The sequence below is a fragment of the Mauremys mutica genome, chromosome 3, assembly GCF_020497125.1.
Source record: "Mauremys mutica isolate MM-2020 ecotype Southern chromosome 3, ASM2049712v1, whole genome shotgun sequence".
NCBI lineage: Eukaryota > Metazoa > Chordata > Testudines > Geoemydidae > Mauremys > Mauremys mutica.
Window position 1 is genome coordinate 188,125,559 of NC_059074.1, and position 23,259 is coordinate 188,148,817.

Genomic DNA, 23,259 nt, shown 5'->3' on the forward strand with positions numbered 1-23,259 from the left:
ACAGCCTTCTGTAATCCAGCTATTCAGGTAATTGAACCAGTCAGTCTGGTTTAGTTGTACTCTATTCATCTCTATACCCAGTGTAGCCTGATTTAGGGTGTGTTAATAATATTAATTTGGATAGTATGGGTTTTAGGCTTGCCACTCTGTTTGATTAGAAGATAAAAGTTTTTGTCCCGAATTAGGATTCACAGAATTTACGAAGGACCCTCGGGGGTGTGACAGGAATCATAGAATATCAGGGTTGGAAGGGACCTCAGGAGGTCATCTAGTCCAACCCCCTGCTCAAAGCAGGACCAATTCCCAACTAAATCATCCCAGCCAGGGCTTTGTCAAGCCTGACCTTAAAAACCTCTAAGGAAGGAGATTCCACCACCTCCCTAGGTAACCCATTCCAGTGCTTCACCACTCTCTGAGTGAAAAAGTTTTTCCTAATATCCAACTTAAACCTCCCCCACTGCAACTTGAGACCATTACTCCTTGTTCTGTCATCTGCTACCACTGGGAACAGTTTAGATCCATCCTCTTTGGAACCCCCTTTCAGGTAGTTGAAAGCAGCTATCAAATCCCCCCTCATTCTTCTCTTCTGCAGACTAAATAATCCCAGTTCCCTTAGCCTCTCCTCATAAGTCATGTGCTCCAGCCCCCTAATCATTTTTGTTGCCCTCCGCTGGACTTTTTCCACATCCTTCTTGTAGTGTGGGGCCCAAAACTGGACACAGTACTCCAGATGAGGCCTTACCAATGTCAAATAGAGGGGAATGATCACATCCCTCGATCTGCTTGCAATGCCCCTACTTATACAGCCCAAAATGCTGTTAGCCTTCTTGGCAACAAGGGCACACTGTTGACTCATATCCAGCTTCTCGTCCACTGTAACCCCTAGGTCCTTTTCTGCAGAACTGCTGCCTAGCCACTCGGTCCCTAGTCTGTAACAGTGAATGGGATTCTTCCGTCCTAAGTGCAGGACTCTGCACTTGTCCTTGTTGAACCTCATCAGGTTTCTTTTGGCCCAGTCCTCTAATTATTTGTCTAGGTCTCTCTGTATCCTATCCCTACCCTCCAGCGTATCTACCACTCCTCCCAGTTTAGGAAGCTCACATTGAGACAGATACAGCCATAAAGACTTATTAAAATTAATAAAATAGTAATTAAATGGTAAAATAATTAGAGTTACAAAGTTACAATTGTATTACTGCTATTTAAGAGATACATATGGTAATACAGTATTATATGCTACAAAGCTTTGGTTAATATACTTACACCCTTTCTTGATAACCTGGTGGTAAAAGACCTCACCTCTGGCAGTTTTTCAATTCTTGAGTGAGAGGTGCAGAGCTTAGAGGAAGCTAATGCTAAGAACTATTGAAGCTAACTTAGAGTTTACTTAACTAAAGTTAAAATTAAAACCTAATAAAACTAAGAACAAAAGTTTAGGGAAACCAAACTTAGCCTAGTCCCATTAGAACTTAAAGTTTGAAAAGAAAATGAGTATGGCCTACTAATAGTTAGTAGTTGTCATAGATAGATAGCATATGCTAGTGAGGTGGGTCACCTCTTTTATAGGGCAAAAGTGCCAGAAAATCCTCTCTCCTATGCCAAATTTCATTTCTCACTCACAGTAATGTTAGGGTACACTTACCCCATAGACTAGTATGTTTGTGTGTATTGATGACATGAACATATACACATAAGTTTCCTTATGGTGTACCTGTTAAGTCTGTAGGTACAAAATTGAAAAAAAAACCAATTCCATTCTTCCATTGTCTGTTGCTTTAGATAAGAGGTCTTAGACATATGTGTGGGTGCTTATCTATTTAGGTAACAGGTCTTAATATGTAGGTTAACTTTGCTATCTGGGTAAAAGGTTGTAATATAGATATACTAACTTTGCCTTAGCTTAACATACAGGTTTTGGCCTGTAGGTCCCTTGCATTATAGCCTAACTCAGGGGTAGGCAACCTATGGCATGCGTGCCAAAGGCAGCACATGAGCTGATTTTCAGTGGCACTCACGGTGCCCGGGTCCTGGCCACCGGTCCAGGGGGCTCTGCATTTTAATTTAATTTTAAATGAAATTTCTTAAACATTTTAAAAACCTCATTTACTTTACATACAACAATAGTTTAGTTCTATATCACAGACTTATAGAAAGAGACCTTCTAAAAATGTTAAGATGTATTACTGGCACGCGAAACCTTAAATTAGAGTGAATAAATGAAGACTCAGCACATCACTTCTGAAAGGTTGCCGACCCCTGGCCTAACTTATTTTCAATATAAATCTATAAACCTATTACAATAAATCAAATACTTAAACTTATAAGAAAAGATATCTATGCAAGCAAGCAGATTAATCCTTTAGGCTACACCAGTTTCCCTGTGGCACCTCTACTGTGCCATGTGACCTCTGTCTTAGTCCTGTTCATTGTCATCCCATGGTTGCTTAGCTGGTCATACCATTGGTTTACTATTTTCTACAAGTCGTCTTCTGAGGATGCCCTTATTGCTATTTCATCTCTATATTGCAGGTTCTGACGTTTTCCCATTGTGATCGTCCAGCTGACGTAGTCTGTAAATATGATAAACAGCAATGGACTGAGGGCCAACCCCTGGTGCAATCTCATTTCTAATCCCAAGGGGCTTGCTGTTCCAAAACACATTCAGATCACTGTTTTAGATCTATATACTGCATTCTCCATAGTTATTAAATTCTCAGATAATATTTCAGTACTGGTGTGAGCATCCTTCTGTTCATTTTAAAATAGACTCTTTTTAGGGTCTATGACAGCCCAGAAGCTATCCTGTTGATATTCTAGCTGCTTCTGTCACTTGCCGAATTACAAACATAGAATCTGTGGTTGCTTGGCTTTTCCTAAAGCAGAACTGTTCTTGTTCACTTGCCTGTCCACCTTTCTCCCAATCCTAGCATCCAATATGTGTTCTGGTAACTTTATCCCTTGATAGTGTCTGCATTCATGGATGCTTCCCTGTATTGATGCCAAAATAGACTCTCATCAGTCTTCAGGAATTCTCTTGATTCACTCTATGGCTTTAACTACTCTGCTCATCCACTTTAAACCTCTCTTGCCCAGGATTTTCACCAGGTCTGCCGTCATTTGATCAGGTCCCACTGCCTTACCATTCTTCATTTTCTGGACTACATTTTCTCACCTTATCCTCCATTATGTCAGACCCAGATCTGACAGACTCACATGTTGGCAACTCTGCCAAAAAGGCCATTTTGCCCCTCAAACTACTGTTTCCGCCTCTCCTTTGCTTGTTCATGTATTACTAATAGCCTCCCCTGGTCATTCTTTACAAATGATGTTGCAATACCATCCTCCTTTCCTTTGAATCTCAATGTCCAGCTATATTGGAAGGACAGGAGAAACTGCATGTGGTTTAATTAAGCTACCATTTTATTAACTACCTGGGAGCTCCCCACAGATAAAAGTGTATAGTGCTGGTAATGGCATTATCATTTCAATATATACCGGGGGCTTCCATCAGCCAACCCTCTTTCCCATCCTAGTCCCCAGCCCACCTATTGCTGGGACCTTCCATCTTCCCCATGTGGGTTAAGGTGGGCTCTAAGAAGGGCAGTTGGCTCCCTGCCATGTCAGACATAGGAGTCCTGAACTTCCCAGTTTCCAGTCCTTTAATAAATACCTCCTTTGAATTCTTTACCAATCCATTTATCTGATCACTGTATCCCTTCCATACAGAAGCTTCTGAGCTATGCCTAAAATTTGCTCCCCTTCTGTTACTAAATGCCAGCTTTTCCCTCTGTGTGTGGGGGGGGAAGCATTCCTACCCCTTCCCCTGCTCTCACTATCATGCTACCACATGGCACCATGGAGACTGCAGAGCTTGAGTCCTTGCTGTTCTGCCTGGTCCACGTAAAAGAGGCCTTTTCCTGCTTGGCATAATCTCTCCTCTCTTCCAGTCACCTAGGGGGATGGGTCAGCATCCCCATGTTGACCTGCTCTGCCATTGCTGCAACCTCACTCCTTGCCTCTCTGTCCTTTAAAGAGGTACACACCTTCCTCCAGCCAGACAACAGTCCATTCCCCCCCCCCACACACACACGCTTAATGTGTGGTGTGGCCATTTTTGCCATGCTGTAGACTTTTTTTGCCAGTGGTTCCTCCAGCAAGCCACAAACAATCCCTCTCTCCCCCGACACTTAATGTGGAGTTGGTCATTTTTGCCAAGCTATAGATCTTTTTGCCAGCCTGTTGTGGATGGTTTACAAGCTTGTCATACAGGTCATGTATGGCATTCTTTTTGCCTTCTTCATTGCTTGCTTGGCAGCTCACTTTCCTTTGTTCTATTCACTTTCATTTATACTCAATGTATTTCTTTTTTTCATTAGGCTCCATTTTCTTGTTTTAGGTAACTACCTGCACTTCAGTCTATCACCACTCTTCTCTTTCCCTCTGTTTTCCCTATCTGCATCAGCCACAAATCTCTTCTGCTGCTGCAATCCATGTTTTTTTGAGGTAGTTCCATTCTTCAGCCAATATCAAATTTATTTCCACTACTGATGTACGTGTCCAAATCACTCACCATCTTTTGGAACCATGGACTGGCTATCATCCATTGATTGACATTACATATGGTTTAGTAATAGTTTCCCTTCCTCATTCCGTAGTGCCTAGACTGGAATTTCCTAAGCACGTTATATTACCCCTTCTGTTTTTGCCCGTCTCTTCCATATCTCAAGTCATCCAACATCTCCTCTGGCATGGCTCTGTCCGCTAGTGCTTTCAAATCTTGGAGGAAACTCTGCTTCATTGCATCTTTCGTGAGGTGCATATGCTGATATCACAAACAGAACATGCTCCTTAATTTGGCCCCATCCAGACATCAGTCAGTCACTTACTCTAATAATTTCAATTATTGTTCTTTCTCAGCTCTCCTCTCACTACCATCCTGACTCCATTACATCTGCTTTTGTTACCATAGAAGAGTTTACAATCTAAGCCCAGCTCCCTCACTGTGTTCCCCATTCACCGTGTTTTCTGCAGGTATAGAACACAAATACCTCTCCATACCTTCATATCAGCTACTTCCACACCTTTGTCAGTCAAATGGGGTACATTCAATATTACTATTTATATGGGAATTCTTTGGCTGTGCAGGTGGTTGCGATTCATCTGACTCTTCATTCTAACTGACTCTTCATTCTACCCTGAATCTCTACAGGACTGTTCAGACGCTGACTGCCAGAAATCCCCAGCTCAGATGCTGGGGCTGCCAGGCTTGAGGTGGGTGAACTTCTGGCGTAAAGCTAAGATGCCCTCTCACCATTAGCATTATCCATTGCTAATATCTACTACTGCCCTTTGGTAACTCACCAAAAAGAAAAACATTGCTTGCACCAACTAGTCACCTTGTGCCAGAAACTATAGTGTATTAATTGGTGTCCCTGACATACACTGCAGTGAGAGGGCCTTTCCCCAGTTGAACTAAGTACATGCCCAAACTCTCCCCATCTTGTTGCTATAGACTAGATGGACCAATAAGAGGCAGTACTGCTGTTGCTGCTGCCCAACACCATGCTTTATTTAACCCATAGATGAGGGTTTCAGATCAGAGTTTTCCTTCTCTTAAATAAGCTACCCCTCCAGACCGAGGAGCCCTATCTGTCCTGAAGAGATTTGATGATAATTCAGCAAAAAGGCTCATTTTTGTCCTAGTATGATTTCATGCACCTAAAAACAATGTCCAGTCTTGATTGACATGCAGTTTAACTTCATTATTTCATACAGTCTTCATGCTTTTAACTACAGTGAACTTTCACTGTATTAGACAGAAGGCCTCAGTCAGATTAGTTTTTAATTTAAGAACTTTAAAATTTCATATATGAGCCACACCCAATTCTGTGTTATAGTATTGTGAAAAAGTTAATTCCAATAAAGAAAGTACTCCCCTTGTGCAGTAATGTTGGTTCCTTGAGATGCGTACCCCTATGGATGCTCCACTGCAGGTTGTCTATGTCCCTGTGCTGCTGATCAGAGAGCTTTGGTAGCAGTCTATCCCACTTGCACATGCATTGCTCCCTGCCTGCCACTAAGCTAGCCAGCAGGCACGGGCAATCCCTCCTCAGTTACTTTTCTACCGCAGAGTCAACTACCAGGACTCCAAAGTAGAGAGGAGAAGGGTGGGTCATGGAGTTCCCATCGGGACACACATCATTATTGCTCAAGGTGAGTAACTTCTTCAAGTGGTGTCCATATGGGTGGCTCCACTGTAGATAACTCCTGAGCTGTGCCTAGGAGATTGTGACTTTGGAGTCAAGTCTGATATGGATGATAGTACTCTGGCATCAAATTTGGAGTCTGAAGCTAAATCCCCAGGGTGCCATAGTGTTCTGTAAAGATGTGTGCAGATGCCCAGGTAACTACTCTGCAGATTTCTGATATAGGGATACCCTAGGCGAAGGATGAGGAGACCAACCTCGTAGAACGTGTGCATATTGAAGATGGGTGGGGGTTACGTTACGCAATTGTTAACAGAATTTAATACGGCCCAACACCCAGTTAGAGAGACAGTGAGATGAAATCACTGTGCCTTTTGACCTATCTGCAATGGAGAGGAGGAGTTTTGAAGATTTTCTGAAGGCTTTTCTCACGCCGAGCAAATAGAGGATAGCTTCCCTATTTTCCTGATGAAGTTTGGGATAAAAGGCTGGAAACTGAATAAGCTAATTTATGTGAAAAGCAGAAGTCATGTTGGGAATGAATTTCAGATGTGATCTAAGAGTGACCTTGTCAGGGAAGAACCCAGTGAAAGGGGAATGCGCCATCGGAGCTCCTATTTCCCCAATCCTTCTTGCAGAGGTGATGACTATGAGAAACAGCAAAGAATCCTGTGGCACCTTATAGACTAACAGACGTTTTGCAGCATGAGCTTTCGTGGGTGAATACCCATTTCTTCGGATGCAAGTAGTGGAAATTTCCAGGGGCAGGTTTATATATGCAAGCAAGAAGCAAGCTAGAGATAACGAGGTTAGTTCAATCAGGGAGGATGGAAAACCAAGGGAGGAGAAACTGGTTCTGTAGTTGGCAAGCCATTCACAGTCTTTGTTTAATCCTGAGCTGATGGTGTCAAATTTGCAGATGAACTGGAGCTCAGCAGTTTCTCTTTGAAGTCTGGTCCTGAAGATTTTTTGCTGCAGGATGGCCACCTTAAGATCTGCTATTGTGTGGCCAGGGAGGTTGAAGTGTTCTCCTACAGGTTTTTGTATATTGCCATTCCTAATATCTGATTTGTGTCCATTTATCCTTTTCCTTAGAGACTGTCCAGTTTGGCCGATGTACATAGCAGAGGGGCATTGCTGGCATATGATGGCATATATTACATTGGTGGACGTGCAGGTGAATGAACCGGTGATGGTGTGGCTGATCTGGTTAGGTCCTGTGATGGTGTCGCTGGTGTAGATATGTGGGCAGAGTCGGCATCGAGGTTTGTTGCATGGATTGGTTCCTGAGTTAGAGTTACTATGGTGCGGTGTGCAGTTACTGGTGAGAATATGCTTCAGGTTGGCAGGTTGTCTGTGGGCGAGGACTGGCCTGCCACCCAAGGCCTGTGAAAGTGTGGGATCATTGTCCAGGATGGGTTGTAGATCCCTGATGATGCGCTGGAGGGGTTTTAGCTGGGGACTGTATGTGATGGCCAGTGGAGTCCTGTTGGTTTCTTTCTTGGGTTTGTCTTGCAGTAGGAGGCTTCTGGGTACACGTCTGGCTCTGTTGATCTGTTTCCTTATTTCCTCGTGCGGGTACTGTAGTTTTGAGAATGCTTGGTGGAGATTTTGTAGGTGTTGGTCTCTGTCTGTGGGGTTAGAGCAGATGCGGTTGTACCTCAGTGCTTGGCTGTAGACAATGGATCTTGTGGTGTGCCCAGGATGGAAGCTGGAGGCATGAAGGTAGGCATAGCGGTCGGTAGGTTTTCGGTATAGGGTGGTGTTAATGTGACCATCAATTATTTGCACCGTAGTGTCTAGGAAGTGGACCCCCGTGTAGATTGGTCCAGGCTGAGGTTGATGGTGGGGTGGAAGCTGTTGAAATCGTGGTGGAATTTTTCCAGAGTCTCCTTCCCATGGGTCCAGATGATGAAGATGTCATCAATGTAGCATAGGTAGAGAAGGGGCGTGAGTGGACGGGAGCTGAGGAAGCGTTGTTCCAGGTCAGCCATAAAAATATTGGCATACTGTGGGGCCATGCGGGTGCCCATAGCGGTGCCTCTGATCTGGAGATATATATTGTCATCAAATTTGAAATAGTTGTGTGTGAGGATAAAGGCACAGAGCTCAGCAACCAGTTGTGCTGTGGCATCATCAGGGATACTGTTCCTGACAGCTTGTATTCCATCAGCGTGTGGGATGTTTGTGTAGAGAGCCTCTACATCCATGGTAGCCAGGATGGTGTTTTCTGGAAGGTCACCAAGCTGTCAGGAACAGTATCCCTGATGATGCCACAGCACAACTGGTTGCTGAGCTCTGTGCCTTTATCCTCACACACAACTATTTCAAATTTGATGACAATATATATCTCCAGATCAGTGGCACCGCTATGGGCACCCGCATGGCCCCACAGTATGCCAATATTTTTATGGCTGACCTGGAACAACGCTTCCTCAGCTCCCGTCCACTCACGCCCCTTCTCTACCTATGCTACATTGATGACATCTTCATCATCTGGACCCATGGGAAGGAGACTCTGGAAAAATTCCACCACGATTTCAACAGCTTCCACCCCACCATCAACCTCAGCCTGGACCAATCTACACGGGAGGTCCACTTCCTAGACACTACGGTGCAAATAATTGATGGTCACATTAACACCACCCTATACCGAAAACCTACCGACCGCTATGCCTACCTTCATGCCTCCAGCTTCCATCCCGGGCACACCACAAGATCCATTGTCTACAGCCAAGCACTGAGGTACAACCGCATCTGCTCTAACCCCACAGACAGAGACCAACACCTACAAAATCTCCACCAAGCATTCTGAAAACTACAGTACCCGCACGAGGAAATAAGGAAACAGATCAACAGAGCCAGACGTGTACCCAGAAGCCTCCTACTGCAAGACAAACCCAAGAAAGAAACCAACAGGACTCCACTGGCCATCACATACAGTCCCCAGCTAAAACCCCTCCAGCGCATCATCAGGGATCTACAACCCATCCTGGACAATGATCCCACACTTTCACAGGCCTTGGATGGCAGGCCAGTCCTCGCCCACAGACAACCTGCCAACCTGAAGCATATTCTCACCAGTAACTGCACACCGCACCATAGTAACTCTAACTCAGGAACCAATCCATGCAACAAACCTTGATGCCGACTCTGCCCACATATCTACACCAGCGACACCATCACAGGACCTAACCAGATCAGCCACACCATCACCGGTTCATTCACCTGCACGTCCACCAATGTAATATATGCCATCATATGCCAGCAATGCCCCTCTGCTATGTACATCGGCCAAACTGGACAGTCTCTAAGGAAAAGGATAAATGGACACAAATCAGATATTAGGAATGGCAATATACAAAAACCTGTAGGAGAACACTTCAACCTCCCTGGCCACACAATAGCAGATCTTAAGGTGGCCATCCTGCAGCAAAAAATCTTCAGGACCAGACTTCAAAGAGAAACTGCTGAGCTCCAGTTCATCTGCAAATTTGACACCATCAGCTCAGGATTAAACAAAGACTGTGAATGGCTTGCCAACTACAGAACCAGTTTCTCCTCCCTTGGTTTTCACTCAACTGCTAGAACAGGGCCTCATCCTCCCTGATTGAACTAACCTCGTTATCTCTAGCTTGCTTCTTGCTTGCATATATAAACCTGCCCCTGGAAATTTCCACTACTTGCATCCGAAGAAGTGGGTATTCACCCACGAAAGCTCATGCTGCAAAACGTCTGTTAGTCTATAAGGTGCCACAGGATTCTTTGCTGCTTCTACAGAACCAGACTAACACAGCTACCCCTCTGATACTTGACTATGAGAAACACCATCTTTATGGTAATGTGAGTTAACGAACAAGTGGCCACAGGTTCAAATGGTGGCCTAGTCAGACCTTTTAATAGTAGGTTGCGATCCTGTTGAGGAATGGGAAGTCTGGGTTGTGGGAAAAAGTTTGCTATGCATTTTAAAAACTTCATAGTCGGATGGGAGAAGATTGAATATCCTTCTGTCTGCTGAGGGAAGGTTGCAATTGCTGCTAGGTGAAACAATAGAGAGTCCTGATTTCTTGAGAGTCAACAAGTAGTCTAGGATCACTGGTAGGGCAGATGTATTAGGGATGACACTTTTGGGATGGCACCAGATCTGGAATCTTTTTCATTTTTATAGATAGGTACGGCAAGTAGCTCCTTTCCTACTGTGCAATAACACGTCCCATACTTCCTCAGAGCAAGATGTCTCTATGTGCTGGAACCATGAAGGAGCCAGACTTTGAGACACAGAATCCACAGGTTGGGATGGAGAGTGCGTCTCTCTTTCAGCAACAGAAGATAAGAAGTGATTGGAAGAGTCATCGGTGGACACATTGCCAGCTGTGACAGGTAAGGGTACTATGTCTGTCTGGGCCAGGTGGGAGAAATCAGTATGTTTGCTCTCTTCACTTTCAACAGGCCTTTCAATATTAGAGGGAATGGGGGAAAAACATAAAGAAGGCCTTTGTCCCATGGAAGGAGGAGGGCATTTCCCATGGAATGTTGTCTGATCCCCAGTCTAGAGCTGTACTGTGGACACTGCTTGTTCTGGTAAGTAGTGAATAGGTCTATTACCGGTATCCCCCATTGTCAGAATATGTTGTGGAGTACCATCGAATCTATCTCCCATTCATGGTCATGTGGGAATTTGTGGATGAGACTGTCTGCTGTCATGTTGTGTATTCCTGGTAAGTATGCAGCTGATATTAAGATACTGTGGGAGATGCACCAGTTCCATAGTTTTAGAGCTTTTATGTACACAGAATGAGACCTGGTGCCTCCATGATGGTTTGTGTAATACATGCAGGCCATATTATCCGTCATGACCTTTTTGTGCATGTCTTTGATCAGCAGGAGGAAGCAAAGTGCACGTATTGATGTGGAGGCACCTCTCACCTGGAGACCATTTGTCCTGTATTGTGCGACCATTGAGATCCGTGCAGTTAGAAGTAGAGATGGGGAAGACTGAACAAACAGGATTCCCATATAGACATTTACTGGGTCCTTCCACCAATCAGAGGATCGCTTGACCCTGGTGGGCACGAATACTAGTTTGCTTATGTTGTCTTTGTTTGGCCTCTAAACTGAACCAAAAGCATGCTTGGAGACATCTCAAGCATAGTCTGGAATGAGCAATAATCGATGCACCCATCTCCATGTGGCCCAGGAGCTGGAGGCAATGTTTGGCCAAAATTTGGGGGCTGGATTGTACTGTCTCTATTAACAAAGAGACTGAGAAATCTGATGTGGGAAGAATGGAGTCGAGGTCAGCTCCTATGAATTCTAGTCTCTATACCGGTGTTAATGTCGATTTTTGTTTATCTATCTATAGGCCCAGATTCTGAAACAGGTCCAGCGTGGTCTGAGTGACTTGCTGGGACTCTGCAAAGGACCATACCCTGAGAAGGCAGTCGTCCAGGTGAGGATAAATCATGTTGCCTTAAGAGCGTAAGTGGGCCGCCACTATCAAAAGGACCTTGAAGAATACTCTGGGGGCCGATAGGGAGTACTCCATATTGGTAGTGGTCTTGACTTAGCACGAACCTGAAGTAATGTCTGTGGCTCGATATGATCAAGATCTGAAAATAAGTATCTTCGAGGTTAAGGACCAAGAACCAGTCTCCTTTTTCTAATGATAATAAATGATAATAGATAACATGACCATCTTGAACTTTTGAGCCTTGATAAACTTTTTGAGCGCTCTGAGGTCCAGTATGGGTCTCCAGGAAGTAAAAAATTAGAAGCCTCTGCCCCTTATGTGTGGATACTTGCAATATGGCTGCTACACTGGAGGTGATACTTTATCTCCTGACATAGCAAGCTCTCATGAGAAGAGTCCCTGAAGAGGGATGGGGAGGGGTGTTTGGGAGGTGGAGAGGGAGAAGAAATGGGTGGAGTAGCCATCTCGGATGATCTCCAACACCCATTTGTTGGAGGTTATCCGTTCCCAGGTTCTGTGGAACGGGGCGAGATGATCTCCGAAGGGATGGGTGTTTTCCATCATGAAATGAGGTCAGTGTTCTACAGGCACCTTGATCAACCCGTCAAAACTATTTCTTCAAGGTGGAGGCCTGAGAGGAAGTTTGCTGAGATCCCAACATCTTCCATCTGGAGAACCTGGGCTTCTTCCTCTGAGGTTCATACAATCTCTGTGTATATTGAGATGGATATTGTGACTATTGAGATGAGTATTGTGAGAAAAGCTTGAATGGTGGCTGAGGGCTGTACTTTCTTTTGTACCCAGGTGTATAGATCCCAAGGGATCGAAGAGTGACCCTCAAATCTTTTAACATATGGAGGGAGGCATCTGCATTTTCAGCAAATAATTTTGTCCCCCCAAAAGAGGTAGTCTTCCACCGTCATTTGGACCTCCTTGAGGAAGTCAGAGAGATGAAGCCACGAGGCCTGTCTCATCACAACGCTGTCAAAATAGAATGTGCCGCCATCAAATGCACACTGGAGCGACTTTTTGCCACCAACTGGCCCTCATTGGTCCTTGTGAGAATGGGGGAGCTGCTCAATAAAAGAACTAAATTTCACATAGTTCTGAGAGTCATATTTAGGCCACAAGGCTTGATAGTTCACCACTTTGAATTGAAGGGTGGCTTAGGAGTAGGCCTTACTGCCAAACAGGTCCAGGTGCTCCCAGTCCCAGTTATAAGGGGTGGACTTAAAGTGGTGTTGGCAGCCTTTAGAGTTAACTGCGTCCACAATGATCGAATTGGGAGGCAGGTGGGAGAACAGGAATTCTGTGTCCTTTGCTGGCACATGATATTTCTTGTCCGCCCTCTTGCAAGTTGGTGGGATGGATGCAGAGGCCTGCCATATCACCTTGGCAGAATTCATTAGCTTCATTAATAGGGAGGAGACACTCTGGAGGAGCTGGAGGAATGTAGAATGTCCACCACCTAGTGGTGCAACTCAGACACTGCTTGTAATGGCCTCTGCCACCTTCTGTGCCAAGTCCTGGAACAGCTTACAGTCATCTGCCATAGATGGTGGAGGGGGCATCACAGTCTCATCTGGTGATAATGATGAGAAGTGGGCTGGAGGAATAACTTCCTCTTGGACTTTGGCCTCTGGTTCCTCCCTAGCCTGCTTGGGGAGTTCAGAGGCCCTTGAGGCAGCAGCTGAAGGAGGGTACTTCCTCAGCTGTTGGTATGCTATACTAGCAGTGATGGAGGCCTGTTGCCTTTTGGCCTGCCAGGGTCCCAGTATGGCCACTGTGATGGGAAGGGGCACAGTGGTTGGTACCATGGTTGCCCATACCAGGGATGTTGTGGGTCAGAAGGGTGGTATGCCCAGTGTCCATAGTGAAACTGGGCTCTGTATGGTGGGTGAGAAGGTGTTGGGAAGCTAGGTCCTCTTGCTCACTTTTTGATTCAGACAATGAAAAGGGCGGTGTGTGTGGCCGGAGGTCATCTGTGAGCCCAGGACTCTGGGTGAACTCGGTATTGTGGCAGTACAGAGGTTGATGACTGTACTGACGGAGCCTTCCCTTCTATGTTTCTCATGCCCCCATGGTACCGATGCTTCTTTGCCTGCACCCACTGAGTCTCTAGGCATTCAAAGTTGCCCTGTCAGTTCAGTACCACGCATGCTGTGGGTACCAGATTTAGACAGGTTTGGTGCCATCGGTACTGATACTGACCGAGACAGGGATCATTTCTGGCTCGATCGATACTCGCTATGGGGAATCTCTGACCTTTTCTAAGAGGCCTTACATGAGTGGCTCACAGGCATCTCTCTGAGCTCACCCCCCTTCAAAGCAGAGGGTTGCAGTGAGGGTTCCCACCAAGACTCCAGAGGTTAAAGAACTAACTCCATGAATAGGAGTTTGAGCCTCAGTTCTCTGTCCTTCCTGGATCTGGGATTCAGTTGCTGCACACTTCTGTGGAATGTGTTTCTCTCCCAAGACAACAAACACACTGTGAGTGTCCATCGTTAACTGGGATCTATCCCTTGTAACTGAGGCACTTTTTGAAGCCCAGAGAACAAGGCTTGTCCAGCCCCGCCCCCCCCCCCCCCCCCCGACTAGGGGTCAACAGAAGACAATGTCCTTTTCTTTTCTTCTAGGCAATGGCCAAAATAAAATGTAATGAAGCAAAGAAAGAAAAAGGGCTTCAAAATAAGTTAAAATTAGCAATTCTAAGAGAGAGAACAATCCATGAACGGACAGCTCTAGTTCTGTCTTTAGCCAAGGACGACTGAGAAGGAACTGAGGAGGCATGCTGGCTAGCCGTGTGGCAGGTGGGGAGCAGCACATGCGCAAGTGAAACTGACTACTACCAAAGTTCTCTGATCAGCAGCACAGGGACACAAGCACACCAACAGAGAAGCACCCACAGGGACACTACTGGAAGTTGCAGCACCATTATTTGCATGGCCTCTTGTCCCCTTCTAAGCAGATCTACCTACATAATTAGAGTTCTAAATTATCAATATCCATAACAATGTTTGGATTTTCCACCTTATTAGTACTATGGAACTTCCTCTTCCCCTTTTAATGTTGATGCCTGTAATTAATCACCTTAATGCTGTGGAGACCATAGGAAAGTGTGCACTTATAACTATTTGTTAATAAGCTAACAATTGTTGCTTGATGTTCAGAAGCCTTTTTTTTTTTTTACGAATTATTAATCCAATTACATCCTTTCTGACTCTTATTTTTGCTGGCAGTTATAATGTGACAATTTCATTTTCATCAGTCTGTAGTATTCAGAAACAAAGACTGAGCATCAACAAAAAAAGCAACACTTACAGTCTTTTCCAGCACAGCACGAGAAGGAAAATCAGTTTCTAAAACTTCTTTCAAATTTTGTAGTAGGGTGATATCTGGATCCCTGCAAGTAGAAGAAAATAGACTTCAACACACGGAACTACAAAATGCAGATTTTAAATGAAAATTGTATTAGTGAAAACACTTACCACAAGTGCATGTTGTTGTTCAGCTTAGTTCTCAGAGGATTTATCACTACAAAGTTATACATAGATATTTATATTACTCACAGGAAGAGACTTCCCCCCACATTCCAGCATTTACAACTAGAGATTTTTTAAAGGTATTTAGACACCTAAATATGCATATAGGTGCCTATGCATTTGAAATCCCACTAGACATCTTAAGACATTTACAAATCTGGCCCCCAGTTATCATATTTGAAAAGCCATATAGAATGATAATTTCACTAAGTTTTGGGACATTGTACACCAAAGGTATGATCTCCCCTCAAGACATGGCAAGGAGCTATAGAAAATAGAGGGAAAGACATTACGAAATTTGCAGTGGATTATTTATGACAAACAAAAAAAAACAGGCAAAATAATCATAGATGTGGTCAGATAATTATCTTTAGGAATAATTTTCTACAGGACACAGGGCATCTACTGAATTGCGATTCTGCTGGAAAAGGACTAAACAAAATAGTGTAGAGTTCCATCTTTCTCTCAGTAATTTACAGAACAAATTTGCCCAATCAACACTTAAAAGAATTAGGTGTTTTGTGTTTTTGTTATCCCTGCAAACTCAGCCTGGCATCTGATAGTCAAGCTGTTTTTTTCCCCCAGCTTTCTAGCTACTCTCCTACAGCTGCATGATATCTACAGGGCCTACAGGAGTAAAATAAGTTGTCAATAGTTAGTCATTTTTCTCATAACTGTATTTTTAAAGTATTCTTCCATTTATGGTATCTTAATTTGCCAGACTTTAACACATTAACAGTGCGCAATAGCATGCTGTGAATTCACTCTTGTATTGTTTTGTGTAAGTCTATGCAAGAGATACTGCATTTTATACTTTGCTTAAATAGAAGGCGGAGCCTGAAACCACTAAATAAAGTTTACCTTAAAAGCTTATAAGCAGTTACTGTTGCAAGACACCACAGACCCAGCTTCTAAGACTGAGAAATGAGTTTGTATATGAAATTCTGTATATGAAAGACCTTACCATGGTCTGCTCCAAGAAAGTAACACTCAGGAAGCATAGCTGGATGCCTGGGATCTACCTCTAAGTTTATGGAAACATTGTTTCCTGAAATGAGAAAGAATGCATGTAAATGAATGGTATAAAGCTTTCCTTTATAATCGCAAATATAGAAAGTACTTATGTTTTTAAAATGAGTTGTTTTGAGCACACCTGTAGTTTTATGAACATTGTTACAGCTTTTAGATGGGTAAAGTAAGCTATTTGGCTTAGAATTCTGAACTGATGGTGTTCATGACTAGAAATTTCAGTTCAGTATGAACAAGTTTTATCTAGGCAGTGAGTTAAAGTCCTCTGATAAACTGCAAGTGGGGAGGGTGCCAGAGTCCCAGCTCCAGCCAGAGCCCAAACATTTACACTGCAGTTTTATAGCCCTGAAGCCCAAGTCAGTTGACACAGGACAGCTGCAGATGTTTTATTGCAGCATAGACGTACCCTCAGGAATCAAGAAAAGGCAGGGGAAAGGGCCCAACTGGACTGCATTTCCAGTTCTTTCATCCTTCCAAAAACAGTTTCATACTAAAAAAATATTTACAGTATAACTTAAAATGTATTACAAAAGTTAGTTTTCTGACAGAGGTTTCTCATTACAATTAGTAGTGAATAATTTTTGAAAATTAAACTTGTTTTTCTTCTATTCTATAATAGATATCCATTTCATACACAATCTATTTAAAAATCTTATACTGAAATACTTCTGATATAGGATTATCACAAATGTGTCCTCAGTTTTGAATTAATTAATGCTTGTGTTTGTAATTTATAAATATTTATATCAGAACTTTAAATGTAAAACTAAAAATACAAAATTATACTTTCTCTCAAATTCAATATTCTGCCTCAGGTTAGTTTTGTACAATAACGAACAAGTAATAGTTTGTGGGTTTTTTTTTTTAAAGTGTAACCTTTATTTTCCTATTCCTTGTTCTTTATTAAGTAAAGCAAAACAATCAACTTCACTTCTGTTTAAAAAAAATACTTTATTCCTTCTCCTGTTTTCCTACCTATTGCAATTCTTCTCATTGTGGCACTCCGTGTGGGGTTTTCTGGCTCAAGTACCCAAGTCTTCTCATCAATTTCATCCATAGCATTCCAGAATTCTTTCAGTGATTCTAATGCTGCCAAGAACTGGTTATAAATGTCTACTAAGGAGCTCTAAGAAACGAGGAAATTTTAAAAAGTTACATGGCACTCTACCAATAGCAATATAGAATGATTTAAAAACAAAAAAACAAAAAAAACTACAGCATTTCAAAGTTTTTTTAAATCTAGCACACATCCCGCTGTAAAATATACTGCAGTGTGCTAGGGTCAACATTTTTCCTGTTAGGACTCAAACCACTTCTTTTGATTTGTTAATGGACCACACAAATATTAACTACAAATAACTGTAATGTTCTCAAAAAGTACAGCTAAATTTTCTAACACATTTTTGTTATATTCTGATGTATCTAAAGTACAGTATTCTTGAAGTTGGTAGCCACTCTCAAACCTAATAATTTCAGAAATCAATGTTACGACCTGGAAGTATTTTTATTACATATTCATAACAAATGCATTCTAAGTAAGCAGTGAGTAAAATTCAGCATAATCTGCTGTTAGTTTATGAGTTTGCCTTCTTGACTCCTATGCAGCAATTCCCACTCCAAACTAAACTTTTCAAAAGATTTTATTCACAGTCAAATAGTAGTCAGAGTCTTTTGTAGATGGATTTAATATAAAAGGCATCCTCTGCATCTCAAAAACAATTGTGTGGCCAGAAAATTGCTTATTTTAATTCCAGAATGTGATTTCTAGAGGGAATTATTTACTTTTTAAAAAGTCTGACCTGCTAGTATGGTTTCAGGACTCAATTCTCCACTGTCTGTGTCTGTGAGAAAGGGAGTGATGCTTAGTTATCTAGTCCTGAGTAAATTAAAGTTGCAGAAGAGGTATAGCAGATTCAATTTCCACTCCTTAACAGACTAGAGAATTCAGCCCTCAACCCCTTCAATGAGAATGTAAATGTTTAAATATTTAATTTCAAGAGATTGGTAAATTAAATGTACAGATCTGAGTTTGTAATTCCACTTGATTTTAAGAGAATTACACCCTTAAACTCTATTATACAACTGCATTTCGAACATAGCATATGCATTTTAAACACACTTTTTTTTAATATTTCATTGTTTCAGTCAAATAGATATTGCTATACTAGTTTGGTCCTAGACAACTTTATAAAAATAAATTTGGCTCTGAAAAGAACTATTTCTTCATAAGGATTTTATAATGTTGATCAACAGTCCATTAGGGAAAAAAACCTTTGTAGATTATTTAGCAGATTTTAATTAAATAGTTTAAAAGAATGGCTCTTCTACTTCCAGTCTGGGTATGATTTCAGACACAAAATGCAGAATTTTTTTTTAAACATTTCGAAGTGCAATCATTCTAATGAAAGTATTTATCTTGCAAAATTATATACAACGCACACTAGATAAATGCAAAAGCTGGTCTTTGTATCTCCACTTTGGCTGACCCACTAAGATGACAGGGATGTAATACAAAGAGGGAAGAAGAGAAAGAGGGGGAAAGATAGGCAAGTCAGAGAGCAAAAGGTTACAAAAGTCCATATGAGAGAATCAAGGCATGGATAAAAATTTTGGAGTAGCGATCGAGAGTAAGAGATGTATTTTGCCTATATTAAAAGAGCAAGCAAAGAAACACAGATGGTGACTGGATATGGAAAAAGGGGGTGGGGAAGAGTCAAAGATGATAATGAGCATGCAAGCTTAGGAGACAGGAAAAATAGCAAAAGTTGCCAAAGAAATTAGAGAGAGACTATTGGAAATTAATCAGGTGGAAAGATATAGGGTATGTCTACACAGCAAAGAAAAACCTGTGATTGGCCCGTGCCAGCAGACTTGGGCTCATGGGCCTTGGGCTGTTAGCTACACATTGCTGTGTAGACTTCCAAGCTCGGGCTTGAGGCCAGGCTCTACGAACCTGCAGGGTGGGGTGATCCCAGAGCCCAGACTCCAGCCAAAGTCGGAAGTCTACACAGCAATGAAACAGCCGAGCCCCGTGAGCCCGAGTCAGCCGGCACAGGCCAGCCACAGGTTTTCTTTGCTGTGTAGAGATACCCATAGAGCTCAATTTTAGAGACTTGCTTCTCTGGGATACCCTGCTGCCATTTCAAATTTAGAGAGGCAGTGGCACTTTTGAGACTGAAGAGAGGGGAATAGTTTGGAGGTAGATTTGGGAATCATCTGGATGGGGTGATTATTGAAACAATAGAAGTGGATTGGGGAAACAAGAGAAGGAAGAGGAGTAAATGGAGAAAAGAACAGTGATGCTAAAGGTGTCCCTAGATGGAAGAAGAGGAGCCATTATGTGTTCTGGAAGACAATAATATGTTAAAAAAGGCCACATGATTTTAAATCTCACATATCATTTTGGCCTGGAAGTTCTTGGGTTCTCACAGAAAAAAATCAAATTAACAAATAAATAGTGATAACTATTTACAAAAGTATTCCTTTTAGGAATATATTATATAGAAAATCTGTTTATTGTAACTTTTATCTACCATTTTTTTCTCTGTGTCAACTGGACAAAATGAAGCAAAATGATAGGGGTTGCTGAACTTTTTCTTGGAGCATGATATTTCATTGTTTTTTGTATCTGAGAAAATATTGTAAAAAGAAAAGGTATAGGTTGGAAATAAAAAGTTGGAGTTTTTCCGCTGTTATTAAATTATACTAAAGTAGGAAAGCACTTAAGCAGAAAAGTATGAATACTGCCAATCTCAAAATGGAACGCTTATTATCTTTAAAAGCATTTTGTTACTTTTATAATACCTGAAGTGATATAATAATGTCAGTCACTTAACCAGATCTTAGAGTATAATATCTTCATCTTAAGTACTATTATTTCTAGTATTTTAATAATTTTCATACAGTCCTGGAATGTGATCTTTTGTGCCCTGATGACACTTAAATTAATAGCATAATTTTCTGGTACTTGCAACAGTTGCTTTCCTTTTTTTTTTTTTTTTTTTTTTTTTACATTTTCCTACATCATACACAGATAAATCCTCTAATAATCATTGCTATCTTTATCTTTGGGGAATTCAAACGATTTCAATAGAAAAAAGAAACATCAAGAGACTACAACCCACAGATAAATTTTAAAATCCAATTAATTTTAATACTAATTGTAATTTTTCAATGATGTTCCTTAAAATTCCTCCCCTTTGGTTTTTTTTTTAATGCTCTGTTCATTTGATCTTATTTGCATGCTTCATTGATGTTGCCAACTGTCTTTTTCTGTATGCCTATCTACATCTATATCTATTTAAATCCATCATACTACTTTATCATGCAACCATGAAAAATGTATCATTCCTTTATACTTCATTAACCAGTTAATTTTTGACCACTGCTGACCACTGTTCTTTTAAAACAGTGCTATTGATACTGTTTTGGGCTGTGCCAACAAGGTACTTGCTCATCTGGTCAAATAAAAGACGGTTACCTTCCATAACTACTGTTCTTCGAGATGTGTTGTTCATGTCCATTCCATTGTTGGTGTGCGTGCTCGTCAAATGCAGAAGTTTTTCCCTCAGTGGTATCTGTAGGGGACTGGCTCTGGCGCCCTCTGGAGTGGCGCACGTATGCACCAGTATAAGGGGCGCTGTCGGCTCCCCACTCCCTCTGTTCCTTCTTGCCGGATCTCCAACAGAAGGGAAGGAGGGCTGGTCATGGAATGGACATGAGCAACACATCTCGAAGAACAGTTATGGAAGGTAACCGACTTTTCTTCTTTGAGTGCTTGCTCATGTCCATTACATAGTAGGTGGCTCCCAAGCAGTACCACTGGAGACAAGTAGGAGTTCATGGAAGTGTTGATAGCAACACAACTCTGCCGAAGCCAGCGTCATCTCTGGCCTACTGACTGATGGCATAATGAGACGTGAACATGTGCACTGAGGACCATGTTGCAGCCCGGCATATGTCCTGGACTGGGACTTGCAGCAGGAAAGCAGCCCTTCTCAAATGAGCCTTCACTATCGGAGGAGGCACAGTCTGCGAGATCTCGTTACAGATGCACGTGGTGATCCAGATAGAAATCCTCTGTGAGGACACCAGGAGACCCTTCATCCTGTCAGCTATCACAATAAGGAGCTTAGTCGATCTGCGGAAAGGCTTGGTGCGCTTTAAGTAGAAAGCCACTGCAATGCCTGACATCTAGAGTATGCAGACACCTCTCCTCGCTGGTCGAGTGAGGCTTTGGACAGAATACCAGAAGAAAAATATCCTGGTTGACGTGGAAGTGAGATACCACATTTGGCAGAAAGGTAGGGTGGAGCTGTAGCTGAACCTTGTCCTCGTAGAACATGGTGTACAGGGTTCTGAAGTAAGAGCTCTAATCTCGGACATTCGTCTCATTGAGATAACAGCTACAAGGAATGCGACCTTCCACAACATGTGGTAAAGGTAACAAGAAGCCAAATGCTCAAAGGGCAGGCCCGTGAGCTGGAGAGGACCAGGTTGAGGTCCCATTGGGGGACTGGGTCCCCGACCACCTGAAAGAGTCTTTCAAGGCCTTTCAGGCACCTAATAGTCATGTCATGAGAGAATATTGATCTACCCTGGAGATGAAGGTGAAAGGCTGATTTAGCCGCCAGGTAAACCTTGATCGAAGAGAAGGCAAGGCCCTGGTGCTTTAAGTGAAGCAGGTAATCCAGAATAGACTGCAGAGACGACCGGTTTGCGGAGATACCCTGCTCCGTTGTCCAGCAGGAGAAATGCTTCCACTTTGCCAGGTAAGTTGCTCTGGTGGAGGGCTTCCTGCTCTCCAAGAGACCCTGCTATACCTGACTAGAGCAGGCTTGCTCCTCTGGATTCAACCATGCAGCATCCAAGCTGTAAGGTGGAGTGAGGTTTGGTTTGTGTGCAGCAGCTGACCATGATCCTGCGAGAGCAGCCCACGTCCATGAGCATGCCAAACCAATGCTAGCGAGGCCAAGCTGGGGCAAGTCAATGCCCCATGCCTTGTTCCTCTTGATTTTTAAGAGGACTTTGCTGATGAGTAGGATTGGCAGGAAGGCATACATCAGGTCTCCTGGCCGAGGCCTTGCAGGGAGCAGAACTGATGACACTTTCTATTATGTCTGGTGGTGAACAGGTCCACTCGGGGAGTTCTCCACTTCTGGAAGAGCATCCTGATAACCTCCGAGTGGAGGGACCACTCATGGTGAGAGAAGGACCTACTGAGGCGATCCGCTAGCGTGTTCTGGATGCCAGGGAGGTGCAAGGCTTCCAGATGGATCACATCAGATGCAGAAGTCCCACAAGCAAAGGGTTTCCTGGCACAGAGCTGACGAACGAGCCTCCCCTCCCCACCCCCCGACCTGTTGACATAGAACACGGAGGCCATGTTATCTGTCAATACCTGCACTACCCAATGGGGTAAGTGGGGAAAGAACACCACACAAGCTAGACAGAGGGGTCTGAGCTCCTTGACATTTAAATTGTGAGCTCCTCTCTTGACCATAGCCCCTGCATTCGCAGTGTACCGAGATGTGCTCTTCCTTCAGGGTCAGATGCATCTGATATCAGGGAGACCTGATGGTGAACGGGTTGGCAGTGATGCTGGCAATCAGATCTGACATTGCCCTGAACCTGACCTCTGGCAGGAAGGCTCTGGCTCAGGTAGTCGAATACCGCTCTAATAAACTCTATCCTTTCAACAGGAACTAGTGTTGATTTTTGTTCTTTTATCAACAGGCTCAGAGCTTGACAGGTCACTTACAATGTCTCGCTACACTGGACCTGGACCAGCCCTTTATGAGCCAGTTGTCGAGGTATGGGTAACACACAATCATATAACAAAACTCTCTACGTAGCAGTTAGGGGATCCACTATACAAAGATTTGGGAGTTTGAGGACATCCTCAACATCATCAAAAGATGGAGCAGATACCAGAGACAAATGCAACTGCCTGTCCTGTGCAGTTGGTACTGGAAAGTAAGGAGGTACTAGAGAAAGATATGGTCTCGATGAC

The 23,259-nt window shown here is 43.0% G+C and overlaps 1 protein-coding gene and 1 long non-coding RNA gene across 7 annotated transcripts in view; one reads left to right on the forward strand and one right to left on the reverse strand.

Moving 5' to 3' along the window:
• Positions 1-23,259, reverse strand: part of FANCL (FA complementation group L) — a 73,175-nt gene that overhangs the window by 4,191 nt on the left and 45,725 nt on the right. Inside the window, exons 8-11 of the mRNA XM_045009466.1 lie at positions 17,223-17,373; positions 16,183-16,266; positions 15,165-15,210; positions 14,998-15,079 (exon numbers count right to left, since the gene is read on the reverse strand). Coding sequence (XP_044865401.1) covers positions 14,998-15,079; positions 15,165-15,210; positions 16,183-16,266; positions 17,223-17,373 — 363 coding nt within the window. The remainder of the gene's footprint in view (positions 1-14,997; positions 15,080-15,164; positions 15,211-16,182; positions 16,267-17,222; positions 17,374-23,259) is intronic.
• Positions 4,231-12,775, forward strand: LOC123366222. 6 transcript variants are annotated; one of them, XR_006577966.1, is made up of 5 exons: positions 4,231-5,271; positions 6,131-6,213; positions 10,434-11,271; positions 11,569-11,655; positions 12,481-12,775. It is a non-coding gene; the product is annotated as an uncharacterized LOC123366222 (long non-coding RNA). The 6 variants fall into 6 exon arrangements; XR_006577969.1 differs by lacking the exon at positions 4,231-5,271 and adding an exon at positions 12,300-12,372 and having other exon boundaries at positions 5,850-6,213; XR_006577970.1 differs by lacking the exon at positions 4,231-5,271 and having other exon boundaries at positions 5,850-6,213; positions 10,434-10,787; positions 11,088-11,271.